This window comes from Oncorhynchus tshawytscha, linkage group LG22 (genome assembly GCF_018296145.1).
Source record: "Oncorhynchus tshawytscha isolate Ot180627B linkage group LG22, Otsh_v2.0, whole genome shotgun sequence".
NCBI classification, from domain to species: domain Eukaryota; kingdom Metazoa; phylum Chordata; class Actinopteri; order Salmoniformes; family Salmonidae; genus Oncorhynchus; species Oncorhynchus tshawytscha.
In genome coordinates, this window is record NC_056450.1 from 12,048,819 (window position 1) to 12,074,658 (window position 25,840).

Sequence of the window (25,840 nt, forward strand, 5' to 3'; positions counted from 1 at the left end):
TTTGTGCCATCTTGCCAACTCCTATGGTCATTTGTGTGACAATGACAATTGGAGATGACAAGACAGTCCAAACAGGGACCAGTCTAGTGGTTTTGGTTCCAACTACGTATCTAGAATATAATCCAGTGAATAATGATAATATTGCTCAGAAAAATACAAAACATTACCATTTATGTGAGTTGTTCTGCTATGGTATTCCAGGACAGATAGTGCTGGACGAGGACTTGGAGAGGACGGTGTTGGTGGTGAATCTGGGGGTCATCCCACCTCTGGAGACGGTCAACGTGCTGGTCAGCACCTCCTCTGAGCTGCCCACATTGCCGGACGGGGGAATCCGTGTCACGTCACCCTCCGTGTGCACCCCGAGGGTCCAGAGGACCATCAACGAGGAGCAGGGACTCTCCCCTAACTTCCAGAACAGAACGTAAGAATGCTGTGACAATGTGTCATCATCATAACCACAACTGAATGTCAATGCTGTCTTGTCCAAATAAAAAATGTATAGTGCCATTTTGATCTTTAAAGAAAACTTGATCTTTATTTTTTTTTCACCCCTTTTTCTGCCCAATTTTGTGGTATCCAATTGGTAGTTATAGTCTTGTAACTTTTGAAGTATCCCTTTGACAGTGAACTTAGAAGTTAAGTTATTCACAAACTTTCGGTATTAGACATAAATTATTTTAAATGTTCTAGACAGAGAAAGAGCTGACTCGTGGACAAGACATGATATGATTTTGTATTGTGGTATTTTTGCACAGGAGGGACAGGCATAATTGTGCCCTGGGTCCACATGAACAGACACCCATAAATCCCCAGCTGTGCATGGCCCTGCTACTAGAGGAAGAGGCCATCAACTCCATCGACTATGAGTTTAGCTTCCAGCTGGAGATCAGAGCCCCCTATCTCCTTGCAGGTCAGAGACACAACACACAACCATCTACACATTGCAGTTCATTTGTATAATAATAAATGCAATTTATGTTCCTGACCAACAGTGACTTGCATACCGATATAGACATCCTTCCACTATGAGTAAAAAGCTACCTCCACACACAAACAGGATTTATTTGAGTATTTTTGTGATACACTACATGACCAAAAGTATGTGGACACCTGCTTCATGAACATCTCATTCCCAAATCACGGGCATTAATATGGAGTTGGTCCCCCCATTGCTGCTATAACAGCCTCCACTCTTCTTGGAAAGCATTCCACTTGATGTTGGAACATTGCTGCGGGGACTTCCATTCAGCCATAAGAGCATTAGTGTGGACAGGCACTGATGTTGGGCGATTAGACCTGGCTTGCAGTCGGCATTCCAATTCATCCCAAAGGGGTTTGATGGGGTTTCGGTCAGGGCTCTGTGCAGGCCAGTCAAGATATTCCACAACGATCTTGACAAACCATTTCTGTATGGACCTCGCTTTGTGCACGGGGCCATTGTCATGCTGAAACAGGAAAGAGCCTTCCCCAAACTGTTGCCACAAAATTGGAAGCACAGAATCATCTAGAATGTCATTGTATGCTGTATCGTTAAGGTTTCCCTTCACTGGAACTAAGGGGCCTAGCCCAAACTATGAAAAATAGCCCCAGAGCATTATTCCTCATCCACCAAACTTTACAGTTGGCACTATGCATTCTGGCAGGTAGCATTCACATGGCATCCGCCAATCCCAGATTCGTCTATCGGACTACCAGATGGGGAAGTGTGATTCACCACTCCAGAGAATGCGTTTCCACAGAGCCAGAGTCCAATGGTGGCAGCTTTACACCACTCCAGCTGACGCTTGGCATTGCGCATGGTGATCTTAGGCTTGTGTGCGGCTGCTTGGCCATGGAAACCCATTTCATGAAGCTCCCGATGAACAGTTCTTGTGCTGACGTTGCTTCCAGAGGCAGTTTGGAACTCGGTAGTGAGTGTTGCAAACAAGGACAGACGATTTCTACACGCTTCAGCACCCAGCAGTCCCGTTATGTGAGCTTGTTTGGCCTATCACTTTGTGGCTGAGCCGTTGTTGCTCCTAGAGGTTTCCACTTCACAATAACAGCACTTACAGCACTTGCACTTGACTGGGGTAGCTCTAGCAGGGCAGAAACATGACAAGCTGACTTGTTGGAAATGTGGCATTCTATGACGGTGCCACGTTGAAAGTAACGGAGCTCTTCAGTAAGGCCATTCTACTGCCAATGTTTGTTTATGGAGATTGCATGACTGTGTGCTCGATTTTATACACCTGTCAGCAACGGGTGTGGCTGAAATAGCCAAATCCACTAATTGGAAGGGTGTCCACATACTTTTGTATATAGCTTATGTCTTTGTCAAGTGAAATCACAGTGGATGCCACTGTTTATACTACACTGTAGATTTTACACTAGATGCTTTAGAGGTGTTTTTGTGCAGGTGTGGAGAGCCCCTCTCATGCGATCCGGGCCGACGCAGACCCCCTGGCCCGCTCAGCCACCAGCGTTGTCATCACCCTGGCTGACAAATACACCTACGACTGCCCTGTGGAGATCCTCATCTACCCCAGCGGTGGGTACTGCACTTTAGGAGACACACCATCCACCACCCACCACTCAGCCTGGCAGACACAACAATTACTCACTCCTCTTCAAAATACAGTATCACATACCCAGAATAGACCAGTGTTTACCTATCCTCGGTGTTAAATCATTGACTATCTGCAGCAAACCATTCATTTAGATAATGCCCTGTTATTTATACGAGGACAGTTAATCAGATCACATGGGGGGAATCATCAGCCTCTCTCTCTCTCTCTGCATATCTGTTCACCCTCAGCCCCTCCCCTCCATCGACCCTCCACCTTGTGCAAATGTATGAGCTATCCTCAGGCTTACCCAGCCACCCACTCTCTCTCTCTCTCAGCATATCTGTTCACCCTCAGCCCCTCCACTCCATCCACCCTCCACCTTGTGCAAATGTATGAGCAGTCCTCGGGCTTACCCAGCCACCCACTCTCTCTCTCGCTCACACTCACTCTCTGTCTCCCTCCCTTTCTCTCTCGTTCTCTCTATCTCTCCCCCCTCTTGCTCTCTTTCCCTGTCTATCTATCCTCTACTGGTTGTCTTGACCTCTGCATGGACCAGTTGTCTCCCAGAGGCAATAATAAATCCCCAGATTTCTTATTCAACAGGCGCTAAGAGATGGCTTTGTCTACAAACAGACCTGGGGCCAGTTGCTCGCTGTGCAATTCAATTCAGCCCGATGTGGTGCTGGGGTTTCAATCTCATCAAGGAAATTGCTGAGCTCAACCAAATGGATGGCGCAGCGGTCTAACTGACTTGCCTAGTTAAATAAAGGTGAAACAAAAATAGAGCGATGAATGGAGTGCTTGCCGGTTTTTCGTCAGTATTGGTATAGCTAAATTAACTTGAATGATTATGAAAAATGATTGTCGGTTTTCAAAGAAAACGCTATTGATTTGGTAAACGGTCAATAAAAACAGCTCGCCATAAAGTTCATTGCAGAGAGATGTTTTGAGAGATGCCTGTGGAGAGCAGAATTTGAGCAGGAAATAACAGTAATGGGACTATCATTTTGACTCCGACATCATTACAACTTGGAAATCTAAATCCAAGACGGACTTCTGTGACAGAAAAAATACGTACTATATCTAGCCACTATCTAGCTCATACTGAAACATGCTTGTTGTCTAGGTGATACCGTATCACATTAGTCTAATGGCCACAATCTCCTCTTGTCTAGATCCTCATCTGCCACATGTGCTGATTGAGGATGGAGACATGACACTGGAGGAGTACGATGATCACCTCGCGGGGAAGAGTGACTTCATCAAGGCCACCAAGAAGGACTCCAGCAATGAAAAGAAAGTGAGTGCTGCATCAGATCTGATATGCATCTTACACAGCAGCCTTAATGAGAGACAGAAACAGATGTCAGAAAATTACTTTTAGATTAAACAGGCTTTGTAAAATGGCAAGATGCTGCTTATAATTAAAGAAGAAAAGTGTGTAGCATAATAAATATTCAAATATACTCATCAGACAATAAGACCTTCTGCAAATATTTGTATTTGTATTTATTTGGACCCCAGCAGCTACTCTTCCTGGGGTCCAAACACATTAAGGCACTTGCATTACACATAAAACAAATAATAAAACAGTACATCATATAACATTATTACACCACTACATATCTACAATACAAAATGTCCCCGCTGTTCCATAAGGTGTATTTTTATAATTTAAAACCAATCTGATTCTACTGCTTGCATCAGTTACCTGACGTGGAATAGAGTTCCTTGTAGTCGAGGCTTTATGTAGTACTGTGCACCTCCCATAGTCTGTTCCGGACTTGGGGATTGTGAAGAGACCTCTGGTGTCATGTATTGTGGGGTGTGCATGGGTGTCCAGCAGTGCTAGTAGTTTAAACAGACAGCCCAGTGCATTCAGTTGTCAACACTTCTTACAAAAACAAGTAGAGATGAAGTCAATCCCTCCTCCACTTTAAGCCATGAGACATTGACATACATAATTATTGTTAATGTTAGCTCTCCTTGTACATTTAAGTGCTGCCCTGTTCTGAGCCAATTGTAAGTTTCTTATGTCCCTCTTTGTGGCACCTGACCACATGACTGAACAGTAGTCCAAGTGCGATAAAACTAGGGCCTGTAGGCCTGCCTTGTTGATAGTGTTGTTAAGAAGAGAGAGCAGCGCTTTATTATGGACAGACTTCTCACCATATTAGCTACTGTTGTATCAATATCCAGGGTTATTCCAAGCAGTTTAGTCACCTCAACTTGTTAATTTCCACATTATTTATTACAAGATTTACTTGAGGTTTAAGGTTTAGTGAATGATTTGTCCCAAATACAATGTTTTTCGTTTTTGAAATATTTAGGGCTAATGTATTCCTTGCCACCAGTCTGAAACTAACTGCAGCTCATTGCTGCAGTCATTTCAGTTGCTGTAGTAGCTGAAGTGTATAGTGTTGAGTCATCTGCATACATAGACACACTGACTTTACTCAAAGCCAGTGGCATGTCATTAGTAAAGATTGAAAGAATAAGGGGCCTAGACAGCTGCCCTGGGGAATTCCTGATTCAACCTGGATTATGTTGGATTGGCTTCCATTAAAGAACACCCTCTGTGTTCTGTTAGACAGGTAACTCTTTATCCACAATATAGCATGGTGTAACACATATGTTTTTCCAACACCTTCAGTGCTTGATTGTCTCCACCAATTCTGTCCCCAAATAATTAGATTTTCTGATTTTAAGCATTCAATTTAAAAATATATATCTTTGTTGACTGTTGCTGGGTGTTATCATCCACCATCAGCACCGGCCTGTACCCTAGCTGCCCTAAGCTCTTTCCTGGCCCCTTACACTAAGTCTGAATTTGTCCTGCTAGGTGACCTAAACTGGGACATGCATAAACCACCTGACCAGGTCCTAAAGCAATGCGACTCCCTAAGTCTTTCTCAGATTATTACCAATCCGACAAGGTATGACTCCAAACACCCAGAAAAGGCTCCTCTCCTTGATGTTATCCTCACAAATAATCCTGATAGGAATCAGTCGTGTGTTTTTTGTAATGACCTAAGTGATCACTGTTTTACAGCCTGTGTTCGTAATGGCTGCTCAGCAAAACGACCTGTCCTTATTTGTCATAGACGCCTGCTAAAAACCTTTAATGAGCAAGCCTTCCTTCATGACCTGGCCTCTGTACATTTCTATAGAATCAGCTTTATCCCTTCTGTCAAAAACACTTGGAACTTATTTTATATTTTCTGTGGTATTGTTAACAAACACGCCCCCATAAAGAAAATGTGTTATTAAAAACAGGTTCAGCCCCTGGATCGACAGTGATCTGGCAGAGGTCCTCCTCCACCTCAAGAATTCCATTTGGTGAAAGGCTTGGCACACGCATAATCAGGCTGACTGGCTCTCATTCAGGAAAATGAGAAATAAGTGCACTCAGGCTATCCGGAAGGCCAAAGTTAGTTATTGAAGGAGCAGTTCTCTCTCTGTGGGTCTAAGAACATCTGGAAATGGTTAAAGACCTGGAGAATAAACCCTCCTCCTCACAGCTGCCCATGTCCCTTAATGTTGATGATGTGGTTTTTACTGACAAGGATGGCTGTGCTCTTTAATCACCATTAAGTTAGGAATCCTATTTGACTCAGCCATGCCTCCTTGCCTGTCCAACATTTCCTCATCTGCCACCCCTTCTAATGCGATTAGCCCTGATGTTCCTCCCTCTTTTTCCGCCTGCCCTGCTACAAAGTTGCTCCCTGCAGGTGGTCACTGAGTCTGAGGTGCTAAAAGAGCTCCTTAAACTTGACCCCCAAAAAACATCTGGGTCAGATGGTTTAGACCCTCTCTTCTTTAAGGTAGCAGCCCCTATCATCGCCAAGCCTATCTCTGACCTTTTTAACCTGTGTGACAATAATACTAGTATGAACTCGGACCCAGGCACAGAGAAACACAGCAGACAGAGGTAAGGGTAAATCCAGAACATTTACTAAGGTCTTCACAGAAAAAAACAAAGCAATAGTACACTAATCAAAACATGAGACCTAAGCAAAGATCCCTGCCCACAGAGGAACCTAAATAGCCAGGCAACATGTGAACTGAGAATCAATCAACCACAGGTGAATCAAACACAGGGCAATCAACCACAGGTGAAACGAAGTATAACAATCAGGGGAACCTAGACACTAGAAACAAAGTAAGGTGCCCTCCAGCGGTAACCTAAGGGAGCACACTCGAACATGAAACAGAACTTTGACAACCTGTCTCTCCTCTCTGGGGAGGTTCCCATTGCTTGGAAGGCAGCCACATGAGTCCTTTATTTAAAGTGGGAGATAAAGCTGATCCTAACTGTTATAGGCCAATTTCTATTTTGCCCTGTTTATCAAAAGTGTTGGAAAAACGTTTCAATAATCAACTGACTGGCTTTCTTGATGTCTATAGTATTCTCTCTGGTTTGCAATCTTTTTTCCGCTCAGGTTATGGATGTGTCACTTCAACCTTAATGGTGCCAAATGATTTCATCTTTGCCCTTGATTCTAAGCAATGTTGTGCTGCTATTTTAATTGACTTGGCCAAAGCTTTTGATACAGTAGACAATTCCATTCTTGTGGGCCTGCTAAGGAGTTTGCTAACTACCTCTCTCAAAGAGTGCAGTGCGTAAAGTCAGAACATCTGCTGTCTCAGCCACTGCCTGTCAACAAAGGAGTACCCCAAGGCTCGATCCTAGGCCCTACTCTTTTCTCAATTTACATCTACAACATAGCTCAGGAAGCACTCTCATCCATTTATATGCAGATACTCAAATACTCAGTCATACTCAACTGGCACCTCCCCGGAGTTTTGGAGGTACTCTACAACAAAGTTTTCTCTACAACAAACGCTCTACAACAAAGTTTTCTTCGTGTTCAACAAGCTTTCGCTGCCCTTAACCTGCCCCTCTCCCCATCCGTGTGATTACTACCTCTGAGGGTTTAGAGCTTGAGGTAGTCACCTCATACAAGTACTCGGGAGTATGGCTAGACAGTACACTGTCTTTCTCTCAGCACATATCAAATCTGCAGGCTACGGTTCAATCTCTATCGTAATTGCTCCTCTTTCACCCCAGCTGCCAAACTAATCCTGATTCAGATGACCATCCTACCCATGCTAGATTACAGAGATTTAATTTATAGATCGGCAGGTAAGGGTGCTCTCGAGCTGCTAGATATTCTCTACCATTCGGCCATCAGATTTGCCACCTTATAGGACATCACTGCACTCTATACTGTAAACTGGTCATCTCTGTATACTCGTTGCAAGACCCACTGGTTGAGGCTTATTTATAAAAACCCTCTTAGGCCTCGCTCCCCTCTATCTGAGATACCTATTGCAGCCCTCATCCTCCACATGGCAGAACACCCGTTCTGCCAGTCACATTCTGTTAAAGGTCCCCAAAGCACACACGTCCCTGGGTCGCTCTTCTTTTCAGCTCTCTGCAGCTAGCGACTGGAACGAGCTGCAAAAAACACTCAATCTCTTGATTCAAAGACTAAATCATGGACACTTACTGAAAGTTGTGGCTGCTTCGCCTGATGTTTTGTTGTTTCTACCTTTTTGCCCTTTGTGCTGTTGTCTGTGCCTAATAATGTTTGTACCATGTTTTGTGCTGCTACCATGTGTTACTGCTGCCATGTTGTGTTGCTATTATGCTGTGTTGTCATGTGTTGCTGCCATGCGATGTGGTTGTCTTAGGTCTGTCTTTATGTAGTGTTGTGGTATCTCTCTTGTCGTGATGTGTGTTTTGTCCTATATTTTTATTTTTAATCCCAGCCCCCGTCCCTGCAGGAGGCATTTTGCCTTTTGGTAGGCCATTGTAAATACTAATTTGTTCTTAACTAACTTGCCTAGTTAAATAAAGGTTAAATAATAAAATAAAAAATAATGTCAAAGCTGCACTGAAGTCTAACAAGACAGCTCCCACAATCTCTTTATCATCAATTTCTGTCAGCCAATCATCAGTAATTTGTGTAAGTGCTGGGCTTGTTGAATGTCCTTCCCTATAAGCATGTTGAACGTCTGTTGTCAATTTGTTTACTGTGAAATCACATTGTATCTGGTCAAACACCATTTTTGCCAAAAGTTTTCTAAGGGCTGATCAGAATTGCTTTTGCTTCCCTCCAAGCCTGAGGGTACACACTTTCTAATAGGCTTAGATTGAAGATATCGCAAATAGGAGGGGCAATATCGTACGCTATTATCCTCAGTAATTTTCAGTCCAAGCTGTCAGACCTCGGTGGCTTGTCATTGTTGATAGACAACAATAATATTTTCACCTCATCCACACTCACTTTACGGAATTCAAAATTCCAATGCTTGTCTTTTATAATTTGGTCAGATATACTTGGATGTGTAGTGTCGGCATTGGTTGCTGGCATGTCATGCTTAAATGTGCTAATCTTGCCAATGAAAAAATCATTAAAGTAGGAGGCAGTATCCGTGGTTTTTGATGAATGAGCCATCTGATTCAATTAATTATGGAGCTGAGTTTGCCTTCTTGCCCAAAATTTCATTTAAGGTGCTCCAAAGCTTTTTACTATCAATCTTTATGTAATTTATCTTTGTTTCCTAGTATAGCTTCTAGTTCTTTTTATTCTGTTTGGTCACATGATTTCTCAATTTCAGTACGTTTGCCAATCGGTTGTGCAGCCAGACCTATTTGTCATTCCTTTTGCCTCATCCCTCTCAACCATACAATTAAAAAATCCTCATCAATCCAAGGGGATTTAACAGTTTTACAGTCATTTTCTTAATGGGTGCATGCTTATTAGTAACTGGAATAAGCAATTTCATAAATGTGTCAAGTGCAGCGTCTGGTTGCTCCTCATTACACACCACAGACCAGCAAATATGATTTACATCATCAACATAGGAATCACTACAACACGTATTGTATGACCTCTTATACACTATATTAGGCCCATCCTTTGGAAATGTGGTTTTCCTAGATATGGCTACTATATTGTGATCACTACATCCGATGGATTTGGATACGGATTTCAAGCACATTTCTGCAGCATTAGTAAAGATGTGATCAAAATATGTGGATGATTTCATTCCTGTGCTGTTTGTAACTACCCTGGTAGGTTGACTCATAACCTGAACCAGGTTGCAGGCACTGGTTACAGTTTGTAGCTTTTTCTTGAGTGGGCAGCTTGATGATAGCCAGTCAATATTGAAATCACCTAGAAAATATTCCTCTCTGTTGATATCACATACAGTGGGGAGAACAAGTATTTGATACACTGCAGATTTAGCAGGTTGTCCTTCTTACAAAGCATGTAGAGGTCTGTCATTTTTATCATAGGTATACTTCAACTGTGAGAGATGGAATCTAAAACAAAAATCCAGAAAATCACATTGTATGATTTTTAAGTAATTCATTTGCATTTTATTGCATGACACAAGTATTTATGCCAGGACCTTTTCGATGCTTCTTTCGGAGCCACTCCTTAGTTGCCCTGGCTGTGTGTTTCGGGTCATTGTCATGCTGGAACACCCAGCCACGACCCATCTTCAATGCTCTTACTGAGGGAAGGAGGTTGTTGGACAAGTTCTCGCGATACATGGCCCCATCCATCCTCCCCTCAATACGGGGCTGTCCCCTTTGCAGAAAAGCATCCCCAAAGAATGATGTTTCCACCTCCATGCTTCATGGTTGGGATGGTATTTTTGGGGTTGTACTCATCCTTCTTCTTCCTCCAAACACGGCGAGTGGAGTTTAGACCAAAAAGCTCTATTTTTGTCTCATCAGACCACATGACCTTCTCCCATTCCTCCTCTGGATCATCCAGATGGTCATTGGCAAACTTCAGACAGGCCTGGACATGCGCTGGCTTGAGCAGGGGGACCTTGTGTGCGCTGCAGGATTTTAATCCATGACGGCGTAGTGTGTTTTCTTTGAGACTGTGGTCCCAGCTCTCTTCAGGTCATTGACCAGGTCCTGCCGTGTAGTTCTGGGCTGATTCCTCACCTTCCTCATGATCATTGATGCCCCACGAGGTGAGATCTTGCATGGAGCCCCAGACCGAGGGTGATTGACCGTCATCTTGAACTTCTTCCATTTTCTAATAATTGCGCCAACTGTTGTTGCCTTCTCACCAAGCTGCTTGCCTATTGTCCTGTAGCCCATCCCAGCCTTGTGCAGGTCTACAATTTTATCCCTGATGTCCTTACACAGCTCTCTGGTCTTGGCCATTGTGGAGAGGTTGGAGTATGTTTGCTTGAGTGGGTGGACAGGTAACGAGTTCAAACAGGTGCAGTTAATACAGGTAATGAGTGGAGAACAGGAGGGATTCTTAAAGAAAAACTAACAGGTCTGTGAGAGCCGGAATTCTTCCTGGTTGGTAGGTGATCAAATACTTATGTCATGCAATAAAATGCAAATTAATTACTTAAAAATCATACAATGTGATTTTCTGGATTTTTGTTTTAGATTCCGCCTCTCACAGTTGAAGTGTACTTATGATAGCAATTACAGACCTCTACATGCTATGAAAGTAGGAAAACCTGCAAAAGCGGCAGTGTATCAAATACTTGTTCTCCCCACTGTACATTATCAAGCATTTCACACATATTATCCAGATACTGACTGTTAGCACTTAGTGGTCTATAGCAGCTTCCCACAAGAATGGGCTTTAGGTGAGGCAGATGAACCTGTAGCCATATTACTTCAAAAGTATTTAACGTGAGATCCTCTCTAATCTTTACAGGAATGTGGTTCTGAATATAGACTGCAACTCCACCCCCATTGACATTCCTGTCTTTTCTGTACATGTTATAGCCATATATTGCTATCACTGTTTCATCAAAGGTATTATTCAAGTGAGTTTCAGAGCTAGAATATGAATATCATCTGTTACTAGCATGTTATTGATTTCATGAACCTTGTTTATTTCTCTACATATGTTATTGTGGGCTATTTTTAGCACTTTTCTGGGATGCTTGATTGTTTTTATTGCTTTATTGGGAAGCTTATGAGAAGTAGACATGACAATAGTATTTATGTTTGAGCTGTGCAGGGTGAGCTGCACACGGTGGACTTCCTACTAGGGCACACTGCCTCATGCTAACAGTATAACTCTGGTTCATAGGCAGATGATTATTGCATACTATAGCTGTAGGATCAACAGAGACATTCAGGGGAGTTAGAGGGACATAAATTAAGTTACTTACATTGTGTCTGCCAACACCCCTGGGACAATGTACATTTGCAGCAGCACCCACGACAACTCAGCAAGACAGTGATCGGGATTATCTGTGCTGGGCGTGGGCCATTGATAACTCATTGTCTCAACGCAGCCTTGAAATGTGTGGACAGTGTCCAAGGACCCAAGATGATTTGTATGGACTTTGTCATTCCTGTGGAGCATCTTCCGTTTCCAGAAGGTGCCAAAGTTATCTATAAAAGTGATTCCAACAGAGATACAGTAATCTTATATCCAGTTGTGTAATGCCAGTAGCCTGCTGAATCTTTCACACCCGCAGCCCATTGATGGTACCGGACGTGAAATAATTGGCAACTTTTTGGAATCTTTCAGTTCTTTAAAAATACATTTTCAGAAGTTCTAAGCTAGACTTCCTAATGTCGTTTGACCCCACATGGACTATGACAGCGTCAGCTCCCAGAATTTGTCGTAGAACGGTCGGAAGCAGCCCTGTAATGTCCTGTGCTCCAGAATAGCACAGGGTTTTTGCCCCCATACATTTTGCAAGTTTTGCATGATTCAGGTATTTTACATCATTCCTGTGTCCATTATTATTACATAAAAGTGTTTGATTTATTTCCACCTCTCTGAAATTATTGTTAAACCACATATGACACACATTGGAGCTACGGTATGTTATTTAAATGGTGAGTTTATCATTTTTCTTGAGGTGAAATCATGTGTTTGTAACAGATTGTACCTTATTCTCCACATGTCAGAATGGCACAACAGTGGCAGACACACATACATCCTCAGTGACCAGTAGACCTAAACGGGAGGAAGAGAGAAAACACTTACGCCCTAAAATGGTGTGTGTGTGATTAAAAAGGCGTTACTATGGAAACAATGAAAGGTCCTCAGCCTTCTGCTTGGATCTACCTGCAAGAACACATGCACCAGTTGATCGAGTGCCCTTTCTTTCTCAAATAATGTGTCTCTTAAAGAAAAGAAAATCCTTGAATTATGAAATATTTTTATTTAAAGAAGCATAGCTGTAATTCAGTTTATCAAAAACATTCCGCGTGGAGAATATTTAACTGTTAGATCTATGTATTTCATGCACCTTTTTGCATTAAGGAAACAGCTGTGTTGTAGTTTAGCTTAAGGGAACACTGTTTTGTTAAGAGCTAGCTCTTTTTAATGCTGATCTTATCAGATGTGATTTGTAAGATAACTATATTTAAAAACAAATGCATGTACAAAGTTATTTCAATATGTGGATATGGCTCTCATTCAAAGCTTGCATGATGTAATTTTGATCTAATTTTCTTTCGTTCACCCTTCTCTTATATATCAAGCACTTCACTCACCATGTTATCCTCTGGACCATGTGTAGACTAGATCTCAAGCACTTCACTCACCATGTTATCCTCTGGTCACATGGCCATATGTAGGTGGATATCATTCGTAAGCGTCTCCACAAGGACATCCTTCACAACCCTGTGGTCATGCTCAACTTCTGCCCAGACCTCAAGTCCATGACCTCTGACCTGAGGAAGGTGCATGGAGAGTACATCTTCCTCATTGACCGCAGTGGGAGCATGAGCGGGGTCAACATCAGCCGTGTCAAGGTACTGTACGAGACTTCATAATAACCCATACATAACACATTCATAGGAAATGCATATAGTAAGCATAATTAACTACATTCTAAACTTGTTAATTCAGGGCAAAGAAAAATAAATTAATGAGAAAGGAATGATGTAGTATACTAATTAGGCGTCGTAAGTGCGGTTATACACAAATGGGTGTGCTATTAATGACTCAATGACTCACTGCTCATAGAAAGTAGTCTTTACAAAGATGGAGTGAAGCTGCCACACCTTTAAATGGAATGGTCAATGGAAACTCAGCCCAGTTCAGACTTTATTTCCAGTGCATCTGACCGTAACGTTACCTGAATGGGCCAGGCTGAGTGATGTTTGACTAACCTCTCTCAGTCTGTGATGCACTTCGGGCCAGTGTGACTCAGATAGCTTCTGATTGTGGAGGGATGGGCCTCCTCTTCCTTTGACACTCTCTGATACCCCAAAGTCTGGCTTAAAGGCTGGTCAAATCGATGCAACCATTCCTCCTCTGTTTCTTTGAACAGCCAGAAACTCCCCTAAAATGCCAGGCCCCAATTTGATACCACCTTTGACTGAATATAAAGAGAATGAGAAATTTAAACATCTATTTGATACCACCTTTTAAAATAAGGAGGGAAAAAGAGGAGGAGATTATGTGGTTGATCTCTAGTTTTCCGGAACAGAACCATTATTGTCAAATCTTGAGAACCAGTAAATCATTTTATTTTTAGCTCCAAAATTATGACTCATGTCTAAATCAAATCAAATCAAATTTATTTATATAGCCCTTCGTACATCAGCTGATATCTCAAAGTGCTGTACAGAAACCCAGCCTAAAACCCCCTAGTATATAATTATGTAATTTGGTGAAGTTATAATGCTAGTGATAGGCTAAACACATTCCAATTCACATCATGTCATGATATTACAGTTCTTCAAGCCAAGCCCCCTCCATGGCTACCCCTCTCTCTCGCTCTCTCCCCACCCGTGAAATTTCAGTCTCATTTCGTGCCTGCACCATTCAGACATGTAAACAACTATCTTACCCGATCCACAGCAAGCTGCTCTATCTGCAGTAATTGGGGAAGTAAATTAATGAGCTAAATGTAAAAACGAAGTTGATCTCAGAGGTTACTGCACAATACTAATACTGCACAATTTAAACACTTGCACCCAAATCCGCCCTTCCCTGATACATAAACGTAATTAATTTACTACAAACTTCCTGTATTATACATATGCTAAAATGTCTATTCTACTAAGCCATTTTACTTTCTGTTCATATTCTTATCTTTTCTTATTTCTTATTGTTGTTTCATTATCAAGAAGCAACCTGTAAGTAAGCATTTTGTTGGACAGTGTATACCACGTGTATCCTGTACATACGACTAATAACACTTTAAACTTTAAACTGTTTGTAATAACTAGCCTGATGCCAGAGAAGACCGTGTTAGAGGAGCTGTAATCTGGTCGTACTGCTGCAGCCAAAAATGTTTTAACAATTTTCCTCATATAGGTAAAGAACACTTGCAGCAGGTAAACAAGGTTGATTGTTAGACAATGACTTAAAAATTGACTGCCTGGTCTGCCTGTCTTGTTTCTTTTCTTTTTGCTCTCTTCCTCACTCTTTCCCACTTTTCTCATTCTGCTCTTCTACCTCTTGACCTTGTGTTTCTATCATGTCTCTTCTGTTTCCAGGATGCCATGGTGGTGATTCTGAAGAGCCTTGTGCCTGCCAGCCTCTTCAACATCATTGGCTTCGGCTCCACATTCAAAACACTGTTTACTACCAGTCAGAGCTATGATGAGGTATGAGGCTGGCAGGACATGTAGTGTTTCTGCTTTCAGGTCAATATTAATTAACTGCATGTCAGTGATAAAATCTCTATTAGTAAATACTTAATCTCACAGGCCAGATTTGACAACTACAGGTAATCAAAGTGTGAGTCAGAGACACATTTGTCTATTGAGAGATCACTTTATTGGTCAATTGCACACAATATCCAACCGAAATTTGACTTCCACTTTTAACCCAGCCCATAGGAGAGGTGCGGGGGCTGCCACACTGGGCGCCCAAAGCGCTGTTGTTTTGGGGTGTTAAGTGTCTTGCTCAAGGGCACAACTGCAGGCAATAGCGTCTAGAATTTGATACAAGCAACCCTCTGGTTGCCAGCTTACTTGCCACCATATTTTTCCAGTCAGACCTGGGATTTTAACTGGCAACCCTCCGGTTGCAGGCTAGCCTTTCTAACTGCTAGGCTATTAAATACTACTATGCTTTTTCTCTTGCTTTCTACATTTTTCAGGAAACAGTAACCATGGCTTGTGAGTACATCAAGAAGATCCGAGCTGACATGGGCGGCACCAACATCCTGGCACCGCTCAAATGGATCCTGAGGCAACCAATGCACGCAGGTCATCCTCGCATGCTCTTCCTGCTCACGGACGGGGCTGTCAACAACACAGGAAAGGTCATCGAGCTGGTCCGCAGCCATGCCCGCTACACCAGGTAAACAGACAATCAACATATACCTGTCCTTCACTTCCTCTTCTTACAGGCACTGGGGGAATCAATCAGTATGCAAACCCACTTTACACCATGGTGTAAAGTGGTTTATCGGTATTGTTAAATTGCTGTTCGTTTTGCCCTAGCTGGAGGCTTCTAATCTAAACCCGTTACAAAGTGCCCCATTTGATACCACGTGTGAATCAGACGGCCTCGGGCACCACTTTAAGAGTTGTAATGGAATTGGACACAAGAACAATAGCAGCACAACACTAACTAGCACAGTAGTCATATTAAATCTGATTGAGCTTGCTAACGCATTATGCACAAAGCAAATAAACAACATACCATTCAGACATGTAATCAAGTCTAGGGGATTGGAGGGGGCGTTATTGCAAAACCTTCCCAGCTAGCACATTTGGTTCCTTGGAAGTTCACATTGGTGACAAGGCATCAGTAAGATTCGAGTCTATAATCTTCTGTTCTCTATCCATGGAATTAGTCCACTGCGCCACCAGGATGGTGCTAGCATGCCCTGACTTTTTTTTTTTTTTACACATGCAAAACTGTTAATTTTCGTCTATTCTAACAGGCCTCATATCAAACGAATCAAGCACTCATTAAGATCAGGTGTGGCCAATAAGTGGGCGTGGTCAACACACCTGAACACACTTAACAAGGAAGAGGATAGAGAGTTTTGTTGATGCTGACAACGGAATGTATATGTTTTTAAATAACATTCTTAGAACGTTCTCTCAAAGTTTTCTTGTGGTTTTTATGGATAGTTTTCTTAACGTTCTCGGAACAACTGACCCTTCGCTAAGCCCCTCAAGAATTTGTGGCAACCAGTGCTCCAATGGATAAAAACTGTCGTCGAGTCCTACACCTCGGACAAGCTCAAGTTTAAAACATGAAATTGAGTTTTCTTTAAAAAAATACATTGTTTAAATTGTTAAGTAATTTAACAGCGCAGCAGGGGTACTTGCTACTGATTCCTGAAATGCAGAGCCTGATGGAGTATTTTTCGAATCCGAAATTATACTTTTGTTACATTGTTTGCTAGCTCAGCTGGTTAGCCAGCTCTGTCTCATTGGCCACCAAATGTTGCTAATGCTAGCTAGCTAGCCACTTAATATAACTTGCTTTTTGAAATGTATATTAGCTAGTTAAGTTAGCCATGTTATTGATACAACTGCCAACTGCTGTCGACATCAAGATTTGAAAGCAGTAGCTAGTTAGCTCCAAAAGTGGTTAGTAGCATTTCCTGCATGCTGACAGTGAATTCAGAGCCATTCAGTGGCTAGCCACACCACAAAACAAATTTCATCAGGTTCTCGTAAAGCAATTGTAATGACAGTCCACCACAACATACCCAAGCGTTTCCTGGTTAGCAAGGGGTAGTCTGTGTTTCATTTCATTATGTATTAAAAACACAGTTTAAGATCATTGTGAGGTGATTTCGCCAGTGGTTCATATGGGGAAATGGGCTTCCCGGGGAAAATGTTGTCCGAGGTTGCAACAGTAACCAAGGGAGGTGGGGTTTAGCGAAGGGTTAATATGAGAACATTACTTTAAATAGAACCATGAGGAAACCTGTAGGAAACGTTATGTTGAAGTACTGAGATTTCCACAGAAGAACGTTGTTTCTTAAAGTTCTTTGAACTATTTGAGAACATTCCTAATGTCAAACCAGTTGGAGGACGTTCATATAACATTACCAACATTTAAATTAAAAATGTAATTAAATGTACCGATGTTTCAACTTTTAGGAAACTATCTGTTAACCTTTTACTGCAATGGGCTAAATCAGGGCCACAGTGATTATTAGTAGTCTTAAGCAAATCTACTTTGAAACTAAAGGATACACCTCACACACATGGTTATGGGCTTAAAGAAAGAAGACACCAGTGCCATGTCAGATATAAAGTTGAAATGTATTCAATTTTGCATCCCAATATTACACTTTATATACAACACAGAAGACTGAAATATATAACAATTGTTTTATATAGAAACACCGGATTTTCAATCATTTAAAAAAAATTATCTTTATGAAAAATATTAATAACATTCCACCCATGAGGCCAAAGAGGGCACTTTTGGTCATTGGGCTACAGTACCAACAAATGTATGTTTAAATGTGTTGCGAATTTTCAAAGCCAAGCAACTATCCTACACCATTCCCAGAAGGTTGTGTGATGGTTGTATGCAAAATAACCATATGACACCACCACGCTCATTAAGCTCTAAGAAACATATGGCTCTCAGAACGTTATGTGGTGGCTGTGCTGTTATTGCTCAGTAATCCTTTTAAAATTAAGCTGGGAAATATGTACCTTATGTTCGCACATTACTTGATATTATTAGGTGTGACTTCAAAAACCTGTAGCTCAATCAGGATTGGATTAGGGGTGTGCGGGTCAGCTGTTTGTTAAACCGCACCCGCATTTGCTAATAACCCATACGCAACCTTCCGAATATACAGTGCCTTCGGGAAGTATTCAGACCCCTTGACTTTTTCCACATTTTGTTAAGTGTATTATATATTATATTATGTATTATATAAAATAAATATAAATCCTCAGCAATCTACAAAACACTCGATAATGACAGAGCAAAAACAGGTTTTTAGATTTTTTTGTGGGGATTGTATTACAATATATATTGTAATACAATCCCCAATATATTGTAATACAATCCCCACAAAAAAATCTAAAAACCTGAATATTTATTTACATAAATATTCAGAAACTTTGCTATGAGACTCCAAATTGAGCTCAGGTGCATCCTGTTTCCATCGATCATCCTTGAGATGTTTCTAAAACTTGTTTGAACATTATTTCAATTAATTGTACATTATTTGGGAAGGCACACACCTGTCTATATAATGTCCCATAGTTTAGTTTGTGCATGTCCAAGCAAAAACCATACCGTTAGGTCAAAGGAATTGTCCGTAGAGCTCAGAGTCAGGATTGTGTCGAGGCACAGATCTGGGGAAGGGTACCAAAACATTTCAGCAGCATTGAAGGTCCCATAGAACACAGTGGCTTCCTTCAATCTTAAATGGAAGAAGTTTGGAACCACTAAGACTCTTCCTGGAGCTGTCTGCCCAGCCAAACTGAGCAATTGGGGGGGAAGGGCCTTGGTCAGAGAGGTGACCAAGAACCCAATGGTCATTCTGACATAGCTTCCTCTGTGGAGAAGGGAGAACCCTCCAGAAGGACAACCATCTCTGCAGCACTCCACCAATCAGGCCTTTATGGTAGAGTGGCCAGACGGAAGCCACTCCTCAGTAAAAGCCAAATGACAGCCCGCTTGGTGTTTGCCAAAAGGCACCTAAAGGCACCATGAGAAACAAGATTCTCTGGTCTGATGAAACCAAGATTGAACTCTTTGGCCTGCATCACACCTGGAGGAGACCTGGCACCATCCCCCCGGTAAAGCATGGTGGTGGCAGCATCATGCTGTGTGGATGTGTTTCAGCGGCAGGGATTGGGAGACTAGTTAGGATCAAGGGAAAGATGAACGGAGCAAAGTGCAGAAACATCCTTGATGAAAACCTGCTCCAGAGCTTTCCGACGGCACTATATGTGGTAAAGTGAAAATCTGAGGCCCACAACCAACCCTAACCTGATAATATAGAAAATGCATTTTAGGCTAGTCAGAGATGATGGAATAATTTGACAGGGGGTGCAGGATTGTTTTTTTGATGTTGCCTGATTTGAGTTATTTCTGCTTATAATTTCCGACATTTTGATAGGATGTTTGTTAGTCAACTTGTCAACTTGTCTATAATTGCAGTATATACATACAGCTTCTCTTCTGTCAGTAGGCCTATATGTTGCCCTAGAAGACTGAATAAACCCTTACTTATCAGAATGTCATAAATCTATAGAATGAATTATTCAATCTAGTTGACTTCGATAAAGTTTTCCATGTGATTTCTGCTTCTTTCTCTGAGCAAAGAAGTTTAGAGACCGGGGAGAAAAAAAAACGGGAAATATTTTCTGTGCAAAATTTCCAAATCACATCTGTTTGACCTGTTGTAAGAAATAGAAAGCTATGAAAACGACCAAACAGCTATGAAAATGACCATATTTTATGTAGTTGAAATAGGCTACTATCAGCTTTTAAAGATAGCAACACTACAGATGGAACTGCATTCACATTCTCTCAAGATGCTGAAAGGAATCAATCATATTTCTCCACTCCTGTTCCCGAGTCAACATTTTGCCTACATTTGGTGTATCATTTTATTGCAAGAAATGCTTAATTCTGCAGGAGTTAATATAAAGGTCATGTAAGATGTTATAGACCTGCAGTGTCCAGAGTTCAGTTTCCAATTAAGCCATCTAAACAGTAGGCTACAGTTTCCTTGAGGTGCCATGCGACTATCCAATTGGTATAGTATCCATAGTTTCCAAACATTACTTTTCTGGCCCTCCCTTTTCTTTATTTTCAACTCCGCATTTCACAGCTTTTCGCTTATTGACTTAAGGATGCGCTATGCGGAAATCACTCCTCTGTTTCCTGGTTGCTAAAATTCTAATAGTCCCCTAATTTCAGTTTACGTGACAAAACAAGCAAGTATAGTGTAGAGAATCATTGCACCATCTAAACCATTGTGAAATATATTTTACATAACGAAAAATATTGTATTTTCAGCAGTTTGAAGCTGGTGTACAAAACCGAAAATAAAAGATGCAAAAACGAAACGTAAGAACGGGAAGCATAGAAATAGTGCACATAAAACAGATCTACTGCTTCTTCGACTTGCTTTCAATTAGAATGACCGATCTATAACACAAATGTTTATGTGAATTTGGTAAGGTCACTCAAAAAGTTACATGTATTGCAGCTTTAAATTCCAACATTGTCCTTTTCGCCTCCATGGACAGACATTAACATTTACTAAAAGCATTTGTCGATTAGCGTGTAGGCTGTTTGGCATTCATACAGTTTGGCCTATAAAGTTCAGGCTTATGGGCAAATGCCAGAGCATAAAATGATGAAATAAAAATGCCAATGTAGCCTATAGATATAAATTGCACAAGAATGATAGGCTACATTTATGGATGTTTTCTCTTTATTCAACACGCCCGCCACCACCCGCCCTTAATCCACACAATATTTAATGGCCCTAAACCCGCCCCGCGCAGACTGCTGGTTATGAAACAACCTGCGCAACATTATTGGGTATGGTAAAGTCAAAGCAAATCACAGTGTCAACAAAGTCATATGGTAATATGCTAATATTTTCAAACACTGCAACATCTGAACATGGGGAGATGCTCTGAACATGCCCCTGAAGAATCAAAACACCAGCTGTTGATAGACCAAGACCGCCAATAACACAATACTGTCTGCAGGGAATTGGTTATTGTTTCACTTTGGTTGTTGCATCTCCAATCCCAGTCCGCAGTCATCCTTTCTTGAACTACAACTGATGTAATTAACTTTAAATATTCCCCTTTTTAAAGGATGAATAACCCCTAGATGATTGGATTAGATACACAGTGGTCTGGCCAATCCGGCCGTGCGTCCAGAATCATTATTGCTCCACACTCACAAATCAGCACATCCCCGGTCAGTGGACAGCGAAAATACTAATGAACCTCTGCTACCAGGTTTGCATCACAAATGGCACCCTATTTCCTACATAGTGTCAAAAGTAGTGCACTATGGGTCCTGGTCAAAAGTAGTGCACCGTATAGGGAATAGGGTGCCATTTGGGACACAGACCACTTTCAGACATGTAGCTATGCTAAAGGTTGCGCCTCCTTTTTAATCCCCGTTGTTTGCCCTCAACAACTATGCAGAGTGGCCATCACTGGTGCATCGGCTGATGCTGAGATGGAGATTGACATCTCTAATTTGTACTCAGTGTGACATGTGAAGTGAAATTGACAAACCTAATGGGGAAAACTGATAAGGAGACATGGCATTTGGCTGCATGATGATGAAAATTGACCATCAAATTGACCATCAACAGAGTCCGATCAACAGAGTCCGTCTCACTCTCGGTCCTCATCAGGCTAGTGATGGGTAGTTCTGCTCTTTTTACTGACTCTGATCTTTTCGACTAATTTAGTCAAAAGAGCAAATCTTTAGACTAATTTCATTCATTTGACTCAATAATTGCCAGAGCCACTAGGACCCCCTATCCATTTTTATTTACCGACGAACGATGAACTGAAAACTCGAAAAGAGTCATGAATGATTCTACGAGCCTCTTGTTCACATGTACCGCATTCAAAACAACTGGGAACTCAGATCTGGGAGATCTCCTACTTCTGAGATCTCCTACTTCTCCTACAACTGGGAACTCAGAAGAAAACAAGCTCCAACTGGGGAAATTTGTTTTGAAGGGTCATAAAACTCAGAATTCCTACTCGGATCTCTTTCATTGACTTCATGATTCGTCCTCGTTTTTTTCAGAGTTCCCCGTTGTCTTGAAAGCACCAATGTTGTTCACCATAGGGGGTTTATTGGAGCTGTCATTTGTGACTGAGACTTGTAAACGTGTGCTCTAAACGATGGACATTTGTTGATTGCTAGGCATACAAATTCATATTTCTTGATACATTTGAATCGAGGTCTAGTTTGTGAACTACTCCTGGCGCAAGGCATTCATTGACTGCCTTGGGGGTGCCTGACGACACACTAAGTTCTTCCACTGCTCTGTCATTTGCTACATACTTCTCATTGCAGAGAATTAACTACATTTCGCATCATCTAGTTTTCTGCTGCTATGTGCAGCAAATTACATGGACTTATAAACCAAAACCTTTGAGGGGGGGGGGGGTGTAAAATACCACCACAATTTTGAGCTACTGGACCATCTCAAGAGGTCTCTGTGAGGGAATAAATGTCTATGAGAAATAGGGTGTCTGATGCTTATGCGACTCTGATACCTACAGACATTTTCAGGCCGCTGGTCTTTCCAGGCCACTAAGCCACTGAGATGTGAATCTTGTTTTGGCAGGTGCTACACCTTCGGCATCGGTCAGAGTGCTTGCAGGAGACTGATGACAGGACTGGCAGCCGTTTCCAAAGGAACGGCAGAGTTCTTGGCAGAAGGGGAGAGACTGCAGCCCAAGGTCCTCATTTCCAATGACATGTTTATCCTCCTCTTTGCGTAAACCAGCTATTCTGAATGTCATAGAGGAGGGCCATTATGCAGTGGATGCAAATTGTTCAGACAGAGTGCTCTTCACTGTTAGCAATTAACAATTCATTTTGTTGAATAAAACGCCCATTAGAATCAGTCTAATTCACAGCATAAATTATGTTTTAAAAGGGTCCTTTATTATTCCATTCTCACAGGCTTACAGGCTCTAGTCTTGTTTTCACAAAACAAATTGCATTGCACAGACGGAGGGAATGTCATAATTTCAGTAGACAATGCAATATTCTAGGAATCCGCGTTTTACCTCTATAATGCTGGCACTCAAGGAAAGCAATGTCCTCTGCATCTCTGCCCGTACTCTCCCAGATCACTGAAACTCATAAGAATAACTTCAATAGATCTCTGTTTCTATTCTATTTCAACTGCATCTCTCTATCTGTATATTCTCCCAGATTATTAAGTCGCTGAAGAAGACCATGGCCCCAGTGCTGAGTGACATAGCCATCGACTGGTTGTTCCCTGACACCAAGGAGGTGTTGCTCTCCCCAGTGGGCTCCACATTCCTGTTCCCTGGGGACTGTTTGATTGGCTACAGCGTGGTGTGCGACACCACGCGCTACCATCCCAATCCCAAATCTGTAAGTAGGCCTACACCTTGACATAACGTGGCTATGTAATATGTATTCATATTTCTTAGTGTGATTAAGATAGTCTCCTCACTCCTGAATGAGAATCAAGCACATCATCTGTTTCCCTCTATTTCAATTCAATAGAACGTCTCTATGTTAAGTGATTCAAGTGAAGGATGTGGATTCTTTTTTGAAGGCTAAAATATCCTCTCTGATGAAAGGTGTCGAAAAGCTATATCTTGAAATGAATGTCTCGGTCAGCAACTATCAATTACACTCCCAAGTGGTGTAGAGATGTAGCACTCAGACATTTCTCTTTCAACTCTTCCGCCAGGATAAAAGGAGGCGATACAGTATGATGCATTCCAATGTGTCAGCTAGCTCAGTGTTTTACCACTCCCAAGAGGAGGACCCAGAGACGACTACAGGCTTCTCTGACGGTCCAGGGATGCACAGGGACATACACTCCAGCCTGCCGTTGGACTCCTATCTGGACTCCATGTCAGAAAGCAGCTCTGGCCCCACAGAACACAAAGCCATGGGTAAGAATCTAGAGGTCTGAGATCATCTCTTCCTTTCCACTGGTTCAAATGCCATTTTTGTTTCGTTGGTCCAATTCATGCGGTAACGATCACTTGGTCAGACATGATCACACATTCAGACATGAAAACGTGTATTTGTGCACACAAATGAATGTGATCTTTTCACAAACCCATAGGAATAGAGAACAAAACGTCACCTAGAAGACGTGTGTATAGCACCAGCCAGATAGTGGAATACAACCAAAACATGAAGAAGACCTGCACTCCCAGTGACCCCAGCTCTGTAGAGGGGAAGAACCCACTGAGGAGAGCTAAGGTCCAGGAGCTGAATGGACAGACCAGCCCTGACTATGGAGCACAGTGGAAGACTGAATACCACGTGAGTGCAGTGTCTGTGATCTTGTGGCATTGCCAACAGATCTGGGTCTCGACCCTGGAGACTGCAGTTCGATTCCTATGTCCCCTCTTTCTACTGTGTCTCTGTCCTCATCTATCTCACACTATACTTATAACCTGAAGAAAAATGACTACGAGGGGAATTGTTCAAAAAAGAAAAAGACGTATAGAAATCATTAGAAACATGTCTTAATATGATACACATGGTTCATTGATTTCAATCTTCAAATAGATTCGTTTAAGTGACAATCCAATTTATTCTTTGTTCATAACCACACAAAAGCAATTTAAGAAACACCACAGAATATCTAAGACATTGGTGCAAAATTAATAGGCTTTCATGGTAAAAGTAAAAACCATTATTCTGGAAAATATAGTTTTTTACAGGTTGATCTTGCAGCATATGGCATTTTGTACACAAACACGAAAACCCCAAATCTCTTTCGGACAATTATATTGTCTTTTCGATAAGATATGCCAGGAAGTCAGTGTTGAAATTGCAGTGACGTTGGATGAGTAATAATGGCGTGGGGAAAAGCGATCTGGCCCTGGGCTGAGCTGGAGTGTAATCACAAATACAAAAGAGGAATGTTCTCTCATCACTAATGAGGGCCACCATCATTTCATGAATGATAATGGACTGTCTGAAAGTTGCCCAGAGTGCATTGGCATAATGAGGCAAGGCTCACCTGTCATTCCATGGTTTCTGCCCTTGTACAAATGATATACTTGGAATTTGACTTTGATCTGCATAGTGTGATAGTTACTAGTGCATGCAAGACTTGGTTCTGATTGCTGAAATTATTAATCTGCTTATTAAGACAAAACAGGTTTTATGGTCATCAACAGAAAGCGTATAAAGAAATATAAGAAAACATTTTATATAAATTGACATCAGCTAATTCAAATTGTGGCATAACCCATATCATAAAAGGCGTTGTCCTTGATTTAGTGCAGGTATTCCCAAGCAATGCAGTGGGGGGTACGCCAAATAAAAATGTGATGACATATTTTCTCGCCTGAGTAGCCTCAGTGTTCAGCGAAATAACAACACAATGTCAAATACAGGTAGCCTTGTCAAATGATTAACATCCAATCACATTAACCGTTACTCTCTTGCGGGAATTCCACTAACGGTCCGTATGAAGCCAAACGTAGGTGCTGCTCATGTTGGTATTTTGAGTAAAAATACTGATGGCGCAAAAGCCATGACAGGGAGACATAGTAGAGTGGTAACCCGCGTGCAAGTAGTTGCTCCTGGGAAGTGCCTTGGGTACACTGCAGCATCCACCGAGAGGCTCTTGCTGCT

At 41.8% G+C, this 25,840-nt stretch overlaps 1 protein-coding gene across 1 annotated transcript in view; it reads left to right on the plus strand.

The window, feature by feature from the left end:
* The window catches only part of vwa5b1 (von Willebrand factor A domain containing 5B1), a 41,360-nt gene that overhangs the window by 5,138 nt on the left and 10,382 nt on the right, over window positions 1-25,840 (plus strand). The window contains exons 4-14 of the mRNA XM_024384162.2: window positions 202-424; window positions 759-913; window positions 2,402-2,533; window positions 3,728-3,852; window positions 13,156-13,332; window positions 15,028-15,138; window positions 15,636-15,838; window positions 22,821-22,935; window positions 23,417-23,602; window positions 23,928-24,135; window positions 24,312-24,514. Coding sequence (XP_024239930.1) covers window positions 202-424; window positions 759-913; window positions 2,402-2,533; window positions 3,728-3,852; window positions 13,156-13,332; window positions 15,028-15,138; window positions 15,636-15,838; window positions 22,821-22,935; window positions 23,417-23,602; window positions 23,928-24,135; window positions 24,312-24,514 — 1,838 coding nt within the window. The remainder of the gene's footprint in view (window positions 1-201; window positions 425-758; window positions 914-2,401; window positions 2,534-3,727; window positions 3,853-13,155; window positions 13,333-15,027; window positions 15,139-15,635; window positions 15,839-22,820; window positions 22,936-23,416; window positions 23,603-23,927; window positions 24,136-24,311; window positions 24,515-25,840) is intronic.